A 9,874-nucleotide genomic window follows, 5' to 3' on the forward strand; every position below is an offset into this window, starting at 1 on the left:
TGGCACAAATATCAGCCCATATATCAGCCCATAAATGAGTGCAGGTGAACAAGGCAACAAGAAATTCTTGAGATCAGGTCTTTGATAGGTTTATTTGACCTCAAGCATTGTTATTAATGTTCCTAATTTCTATTAATCTAATTTTTCATTCCAGTCAAATGTATTCTAACAGACTGATCTGTAAATAAATAGATACTGCTTTGCTGAGTTAATGCCTGCTTTTCTTCCTCCAATGTCGAAGTGAAACTGTAAATAAAAGTATAAATAAAAACAATATATTTAAATAGCCGTAGTCCCCTAGGCAAAATATAGCAAATCCTTTGTGTCAGTTGTATTCAGTGAAACAAAGGGAGTCAAAATGATTATCACATCCCGTCCCTCATAAGTAAAATACACTGTACCTTGTCAATTGTATGGAGGACCAAGACTGTCAAAATCAAAAATAAATGACTCAATAAATAAATGAATGTGCCATTAAATGCACGAAAAATAAAAAAAAATAGGAAAGTTAAATATGGGTAAAATGTGACATAAATTGATATTTCTGTATTGATTTGCTTCTATATTTAATTAAAGTTGTATTTTTTAAATGTATTTATTACATGTTTTTATTAAGTAATTTATTTATATTTGATTTTGGCAGGTTTGTTTCAAAATACCCCTTTGTGCTAACTTTATTCAAATATAAAAATACATATAAAACGTAATATGGCATAAAAACACAATCATTATTTTCTTATAAACAATACAAAATACACATTTGTTCACATTCTTTGACTTCAAGTAACAATAGAAAACATATAAACATCAACACTATAAAACACAATAAAAAAGAAACATGGCACTCCTATCTCTATCTCTTTCTCTCTCTCTCTCACCCCAACCTGTCCGAGGTCTGCCGTTAAAAGGGCAGTTTCCTTGGCCCGTCGCCTAAGGTCGTTGTCATGGTGGGGTTACTGGTGTGGCGTTCTCGGAAAGGGTTAAAAGGAGTGGCGCTATAAAAAATAAAATTGAATTGAATATGGTCCCAGGTGCATGGAGGCGGTTTCGAACCTCTGTGAGCCACTCAGCAAGTGACCTCCATGTATATAATAGAGGAACATGACTGTCTACATCCTCAAAGAGGATTCTGGAGTATTGTCACAGTCCAGATGATACTCTGTAGGTAAGCAAAGTGAGGTCCATCCGTCTCTCTTCATTTTGAACCCTGGGAGCTCAGTCGTACTCTGCAGGCTCCTCCAAATCAATCACATTCTCCTGAAGATGAAATAAAAGGTTATCTTTTTTGATCGAAATTACATTTTTTTCATACATTTTTTCAAACAGAAATAGACAGAAAGCATTAACACAGAAAAGCCCGAACCACATCATATCATTCCCTTAATCCCACCCACACCAGCCCCTCTAAAAATTAGTATAGATAGATCGGCCGGCAAGCTGAGATGCTGCTAACGTTAGCTTAGCTTGTTTCTCTGATAACTTAAGATGTGATGGTGCACGTATGCCCCTCTCAGCCCCTATTTGTTGATGCAGGTCAGGCAATTCTTTAACACTGGGTTATTATTTGAATACCTGCTTCTATATAAGAGCTGTCTTAATTGTAATAATGGAAGTTAAAAATAGGTTTTTATTAAATCACTTGCCCATCCTCCGTGGTTCTTGACCCAGGGGGCAAAGGTCTCCATATAGCACTCTGCATAGCCTTGTATGCGCTGGGCTCCTGTGGCTGTCACTATCCGCCGTGATACCTCCATGGTGACAGCCAGGCGTCGTAGTGTTGGACTAGCTGCTGGCGGCAGGGACGGGGCTTCAGATACCTGATTGCTGCCGTAAGTGTCCAGAAGCTTGGCAAATGATGCATAGGAGAGACGAGCCAAGCTGGAGCGCAGGAATTGGTCTGACTGGATCTATAAAAAGATGCATTTAGCTATATACGTAGTGGAGGTTTACAAGTGTGCAGATAATAATAATAATAATAATAATAATGATAATAATAATAATAATAATGATGATGATTTAATTTAAATAGCAACTTTAAAAACAGAGTTTACAAAGTGCTTTGACAGACAAAGCAAAAACAGGGTACGCAGAGGTCATTATAACAACAGAAAGCCAGGCACTGAGGCCAGATAGACAGATGTAGCTTTACACAACCTATGGTGAACCACTACCTACCTTAGTGTTGATAGAATCTCCCTCTGAAGAGAGTACCTGAACAAGCTGCTGCACCACTGCCTCTTTCTCAGACACTGCTAAAAGAAAGAAGTGACAACTTTCCAGTCAATGAAAGTGGGTCCTACAGCTCTTAGTTTGTGTGTATACTTTACTTTTTGGGCTGGACTGAAAATAGCTGTGTTAAAAAGCTCATTGGTGTCAGCTTGTGGCTACAGGTGCCAGTGAAAAGATGAAATACAAACAAGATAGTTCAGGTTATAGATCCATGAGTGTATTCTGGTCCCAGTAGTCATTTAGTTTAGCTGCTTCCTACTGGTGCATGGAGTAATGCCTTTTCCACATGAGCAGCAATTTTGTTGAAGAGACAACATTGCATTAAAGGAACTGCAAGCTGGTTTAAGTCTTATAATTTAGAATAGACTTTAAAATCCTCCTCCTCACCTAATAAAGCTCTCATGGTCAGCCCCTTCATATCTCAAAGAGCCTCATGAATATCCCTATTCCCTCTAGAACACTGCGTTCTTACTGAATTGCTGAGGCTACTTGGGTTCCTATAGTTTCTCTAAAAGTAGAACCAGAGCCAGAGCCTTCAGTTACTCAACTCCTCTCTGTGGACCAAGACTTGCCAGCTCGTGGTTCAGGAGGCCAGACACCCTCTCCACATTTAAGAGGTAGCCTGAAGACGTTGCCTCTTTGATAAGCTTATAGTTAGGACTGGATCAGGGTGAGTCGTGAACGAACTATCTCTGAGAATAGTTATTGCTGACTCATAGGCCTGAGACGTATTCGGGGATGTCCTTGGTGCACTGAGCTCCTCCTCCTTCCTCCTCTTCTGCCACTCATTCATGTCCCGATTATGCAGTACTAACTTCACTTCTCTATTATTATTTTATTATTATTATTATTATTTATTATTAATCATGCTATTATCATCGTTTGTCTCTATCATCATATAAGTCTTTTCTACTAGTATAGTTGTTGCTATTGTTGTTGCTGTGAACCTTTGTCTCTGTCACTCTCCTGTCTTTACCACCCATGCACTCTAACCCTACCCCTCTACCCCACTCTTTTCTCTAACCCCAACTTTTTGGAAGTAAGGTAGAACGTCACCCACCTAGAAGCGGGTCTGTCCAAGGTTTCTGCCTCTAAAAAGGACGTTTTTTCCTTGCCGCTGTCACCAAGTGCCATGGTGGGAACTGTTGGGACTCTGTAAGAGTACAGTCTAGATCTACTCTATTTGAAAAGTGTTCTGAGATTACTTTTGTTATGAATTGGTGCTATACAAATAAAACTAAATTAAATTGAACAGCATTTTGGCACTGTTATCTTTTAACCATCTTCAAAGTTTGGTTGTTTTTTCAACATAGAGAGGCATGGCATAAAAAAGGGAAGGGTCAAGTATCTAGGCTTCTAGTGGCATCTAGCTGTGTAGTTGGGGCAGCTGTGGCTCAGGAGGCAGAGCGGGTTCCGTCCCGCAATCAGAAGTTATTACATTCTTCAATTTGATTTAAGTGTGTGTGTGTATTACCTGGTGAAGGCTGGGCTGTGGGACTGTGTTTCTTTATACTGGTGGACCTTTGGGCAATCTTTTCAAGTTTCTCTGCTACTTCATTATAGAACTCAGGAGGGTAATCTACATCAAAATGAACCACAACAAGTATCTTAGATGAAAACTTTCATTGTGCCACTCTTCACTGTTGTCACATCAATATACACACAAATTCAGGTTACAACCAGGTGCAATCAGTAACACTGTAGCTTTCTAAGAGACATTGATTGACAGGCTGGTTTGCAGGCACACAGTATTATAGTGCATTTAAATCAATGAAAAATTCAACATTTTCATTTTTGACTTTCTTAGCAGTAAATAAATGTAACATGTATAGTTCCATAGTATAATGGAAGAGCTTACTGGGAGAGACGATGGCTGGCAATGGCTCTATTTCTTTGTCAATTGGCAGAGTGTTAGGCCTCTGAGGATAGGATTCATGCCCTTCTTTGTCCTTCTCTTTTTCTAATTTCAACTTGAAGAACTTGGAGATCTTTCTCCTAATCCTCTTTTGGTTCAGCTTCCTCTGCTGCTTCTTCTCACTTTCATCTTCTTCTGATGTAGAGGAGTGGGATATGACATCGTCCTGTGGGAACAGGTTCTTCTGCTATAGTGATTCTGATTTGGGTGTGTTGTAAATATTTTGCAGACAGTGATCAGCTTTGACTAGTTCATTACCACCACATTTACCAAATGGCTAATCTCTCACTAGTAATGTGGAAAGACGGACAGTCAAATTAATATCATACTAATATCAGATAAGAAAGTATACACCGAGCCAGCCACAACATAATGACCACTGACAGATGTAGTGAATAACACTGATAATCTGGTTATTACGGTCATTGGGTGGGATATATTAGGCAGCACATGAACATGATGTGTTAGAAACAGAAAAATGGGCCGCGTGGGGATTTGAGTGAATATAACAAGGGCCAAATTGTGATGGCTAGACGACTGGGTCAGACTATCTCCAAAACTGCTTGTGGGGACAGGGTTAAAGGTGGCCAAGGCTCACTGATGCACGGGGAAGCGAAAACTGGCCCGTGTGGTCCAATCAAACAGACGAGCTGCTATAGCTCAAATTGCTGAAACAGTTAATGCTGGTTCACCGTTTTTCATATTGCAAGAAAGGCAAAACTTTGGCATTCTCATCTTCTTTGAAATTTTGCAGTATTTTGATATTGTATATTTTTAGATTAATTTATTTCATTAAACATATTCCAGGGAATCCTCGGCATACCACTAAAGGAAGCTTGTGTACCAGCAGTGGTGGTAAAGGAACCAAACCTCCCTCACTCTAAATATAAGTTTAGAAATATTGTATGAATATTAGAGCTTGTAATAATAAAGAATTAGCATTCCAGGAATGTGTTAAAGCACACCTTCAACAGACAATTTAAACCAGCAGGCTATGAAGTTTCTTTGAAATCAAGCGTAGGCTTGTAGGATGGTATAATCCTACAAGTCAGCTATAGATGCTGCAGGCTGCTCATTTTGAACTTCAGGATTACAGAAACAGCCTAACTTAATTCTTAAATTAAGATAGCCTAACCTCCTTTTCTATTTCACTGGGCTAAGCAACTTTGTTTTCTCATAGAAACAGACTTAAATATACATAAAATGAAGCAAAAACAATGACAGGTACTTAACTTTAAGACAGGCGAGTTACATGTATTGGTAACATCTTACAAAAAATCTTACAAAAAATCTACAGCAACGATAACTTGAGATAAAAGGGAGACTGGGCTAAGCTTTGCCTGTTGACATTTCATTAGTTGTGTAAAAGCCATCAATTATGGCGTTATATTTTTGCCTCATTCCTGAGCGAGCAATGTGAGATTACAGAAACAGTTGAGTGAGTGTACAGTCAGAGCAAACATGCAAATACATTTATTGTGCACAGAACAAATATTTTTTGCTTGCATATCATTTCTCTTAAAAATATAAAATAATGTGGTTTCAAAATGTGTTTCTGTGCTCCAAATCTCCCATTGCTCTCTCAGGAATGAGGCACAAATAAAACGCCTTAATAAAAGAGCAGCCAAATGGATTAAAGAAGTTAGATAACATTGCCTGGTGGAAAAATGAAAGTTATCTTTATTTAAGTTAGTTACGAAGTTAGGGTGCTTGTGTAAAACACTTTTCCTATATCAGAATCAGAATCAAAAATACTTTAATAATCCCAGGGGGAAATTACTTAAATATTAAGTTAGAATAGGAACATTGACTTAGGAACTTTTTTCTTTTTTCCTAAATCACATCCTAACTCTAATTACCATAGTTACCAGACAGTTAAGAAAAAGGCGGCAGGTGAATTGTGGCTTTGACCTCAAACTTGATTTTCATTTTGGTCTTTATCATTTGTTTTGTTTTCAAAGATTCTGGCAGAGTTTTACCAAAACTATTATTATACCAAGAAGCCATGTAAACCTGGTCAGTATATATCTTGCTCTAGACGTACGTGTTGGACAGAGACCGACAGTTAGATGGATCAACCTAACCACATCATCCCATAGAGCTCAACCTACAGGGACAACTGCTGCCTATCTTAAATCAATAACACTTCCTTACATCTGTTTGGTCTCTGAGGTGTGACACTCTTGTCCTGCTGTCCCTGTTCATGGAGCCTTTAGGGTCTTTGGCAGGATGACGTGTAGTTTTACGAAGAGGCAGCTGCATTATGAAGTCCTTGAATCCAGTCTTCTTCTCATCCGCTGAACTGACATCTTCCACCTGAGAATCCCACCCATCCTTTGCATTTGTTTGTGGCTTGGAGCTAGGAAGGGAAATCATCAGAGTACACTGGACAACAGGACTGGTATAGGATAAGTATCCCACAAAACAGAACAATTTCAATTCAGATGATCCACGATGCATACTGATGGCAAAGAAAGTCTGATGAAGCTTGGACTTAAGGCTGCTTCTGGCTAATGTCTGGTCTGTACGAAATGGTACTCAGGCTGGCCAAATGACGGGAAATCAGAGAACCACATATAAAAGTGGCACAAATCAGAATTGAAAAGTTTAGATTCCATATGATTTGTGCTGCTGAGCAGAAGAAAATCAGATGTAGCCTATTTTTGTCTAAATTTGTAGTGCGAGGTAGCCTTTGACCAAAACAGATTAATAAATAAAAATTTGATGCTGACGTTAGAAATTATATCAGTATCCAGTCTGAGGTAAATTGAGAACAGTGACACAAAAAACAAGCCCAAACACAATACATAGCAGTGTGGTGAGGTGAATTACCTGTACTTGTTGTAATCTCTGTAGGTGCCTCCAACTCTGCCTGGCCTCTGTGTTTGGGGAATGGAAAGCGTCCGATGGAGAAAAGCTTGAAGGACTAGATGTGTCTCGGTCTTGATCTCCACAAGAGAGATGGACGAGATGGAGGAGACAGAGGAACAGCGGTCTGCAGACATCACTACCATATTAAATAAAAAGAGTTTACATTATTGTACTGTACTACTTATATGGTGCCTTTCTAGTTTTAGAACTACTACTCAACTGGGAACACCCCCCAAGAGCAGTAGTTTGAGATGCTCTGACCCAGTCATCTGGCCATCACAATTTGGCCCTTGTCAGGGTCGTTCAAATCCTTACACTGCATATTCTTCCTGCTTCTAACACATCAACTTTGAGGACAAAATGTTCACTCGCTGCCTACTATACCCCACCCACTGACAGGAGCCATGATAACCAGAATCAGTTTTAGATTTATTCATAATGTTATGGCTGATTGGTGTATATCCAGCCATATTGAACGGACACTACTACAATCGGGAGTCACTGCTCTGCTAAGCTAGAATTTCTCATGGTGAAGTGTAGACCTTTCCATCTGTCCATAGTTTACATCTACTGTTGTGACTGCAGCCTATATGCCCCCAGATGCCAACACCAAGGAGGCATATTCTATTGAGGGGGATCGACAGTGGGTCAGCCAACGAAGCTAAATCTACATTTCAAATAGTTTGATCAAGTACCCACTCCTCCCCCAATGCAGCTGGTCCCTCCAACTTGCGACACCTCCTGGCTTATCCCTCCTCACTCAGCCCCTCCACACCTCGCCATCAGACATTCAATCCACTTCACACCAAATGGAGCCACGCATGCCCCCACCCCGACACTCGGACACAGACAGGTTACGAAAAGAGCCAGGCACCCAGCCAACAGGGTGGCATTGCGATCTCTTTACGACCTCCTGTCATACGACGACATCGCTCGGGCCACCTTCGACAAGCTCCCGCGTCCATCAATGCCTTCGCCACCAACATGCACCACCACCAGACCTCACCGCGTAACAGACCGGTCTCTAACATGCCCAACTGATGAAGACACTGGAGAAGACTGGATACTGGACACTCCACCGCGGCCCTCTGAGCGGGCCCTTCTATGGAGCCCCACTACACCCAGTTCTGCCTACCGCCTACATGTTGGACGCTGGAGAACGCTGTCATCTCCTGCACACACCGACCTCTCACTGACAGGAGAGTCCTGCCAGAGCTGTCATCCCATGCGCGGACAAGAATCCCACCCCCCTGCACGTGACCTGACAGAACTGAGCGAGCAGCTTCACCCTGACAGACTGCTTACCCTCCATAGATGCTGAAGGAAGGATACAGCAAGGTCTTCCTTCCTGCTGCTGTCAAGGCCTTCCAACGAACACTCTTGATATGGCAATCAGATGCTACACCAAAAAAAAAAAAAAACACCAGTTGTCACCAGTCTTTTCCAATTATTTACTTTTAGCAAGGCAACTCTTGCATCTGGTTATTTCCTTCGTTCATCTGCTCCGTGTGATTTTTCTATTCTGCTCTTGTTATTTGTTTATTCTGCGCTGTTATTTTTCTTTATTTTACTTCCTGCCTATAAATGTATGCGTTCGCAAACCTGCAATCCCATGTGTGGGGCCACAACATAATAGTTTTCTATCTACTTAATGCCACGCTGAAACTCTGCCCATTAAAGACACTCATGCTATCCATTAGCAACACCCCTTCCCATCCTGAGGCGCAGCCTTGTAGGTTGGGCGTGATTTCCAACCACTACCAGCCTCGAAACTGTAACTCCCCAGAATTCCACAGCATTCTCCTGCCCACCCACCAGAGGAGAACCAAAGACCTTGGACCAAGTTTACACCCCAGACATCGGCTGAGGCCTACACAAGCCACCCCTCCACTCGTAGGACGCAGTCTGACCACCCTTTCCTACTGCTAGAGGGAGTAAACTACAGTACCTGGGGTGTACTTTAATAAACAAGTGCGCGCACTGGAACCACCCGAAAACCAGAGCAGGTCTCACAAAGGGCCACACCGACCTCTTTTTTTCCCTGAGAGCGCTGAGGTCCTTGGCTGGTGTTCCACGAGCCGCTGCGACAGCATTCACTTCTACCCCGCTGCCACCTATCCCGACCACGCATTTTTCTTCTAACCAACTGCAATCACGTTCTGGCTATCGCAAACTGGCCTCCTTCGGACCAAAAACCTCCCTGCAGCGAGGTGGCCGAAACATGCCCAGCGAATCACCGCGGCAACTCTCCAACACTGGACGCACTTGCTCCAGGGCACACCAAACATTTGCCCTCCCTCCCCCCTGGAGGCGCCTAACGGTCCTTTCTGCGCAACTACCGGCAACCTCAGCGAACAGCTTTTCCCATCAGGCTCTGGCAGCCCTGCTAACACCTCTGTCCTCGGAACGACACGCCCTTCCGCCCCGTGACCACTCAAGTTGCGCCTTCTTCTGTGTTTTTACCGATAACTACCACGTGCGTGCTAACGGGCAATTGTAGCGACCGTATACATAACGTCAAGCCTCCACCATCACTCGCGCGTCAAATATCTTAACTTTAATCAGCCGCATCCTAGTGCAGCTCCACCCCCACTCTCTCATCCTCTGTTTATACTGTCAAAAATACCTGCTAGTATATTGATTGCCAATTATTTATTTCATTTACTTGCTAAATATGAGTAGCTATCACTAGTCAGAATAGAATGCTCCATTGGCCAATCATCTGATCAACCGAACCAACCAAAATCAACAATGCTGTTGCCTTCTGGCCATAGGATTTAACCCTTAATTGGGCACTCATTGAAAGTACTGGAAAATCTAACATTTCATCCTGGAACTGTAGGTTCGAATAATGAGGAG

At 41.9% G+C, this 9,874-nt stretch overlaps 1 protein-coding gene across 1 annotated transcript; it reads right to left on the reverse strand.

Moving 5' to 3' along the window:
* Positions 1-1,305: 1,305 nt before the first annotated feature.
* On the reverse strand, positions 1,306-7,151 carry bcl2l12 (BCL2 like 12; the record flags this gene model as incomplete). The annotated part of the gene is given in 6 exon segments (XM_035654655.1): positions 1,306-1,907; positions 2,176-2,252; positions 3,704-3,808; positions 4,088-4,310; positions 6,299-6,503; positions 6,977-7,151. Coding segments are annotated over 6 exon segments (1,077 nt in total). The 3' UTR covers positions 1,306-1,613.
* Between the last annotated feature and the right edge of the window lie 2,723 nt (positions 7,152-9,874).

This window comes from Morone saxatilis, unplaced genomic scaffold (assembly GCF_004916995.1).
Source record: "Morone saxatilis isolate NCDOM2014 unplaced genomic scaffold, NCSU_SB_2.0 Contig14, whole genome shotgun sequence".
Classification (NCBI taxonomy): Eukaryota; Metazoa; Chordata; class Actinopteri; family Moronidae; genus Morone; species Morone saxatilis.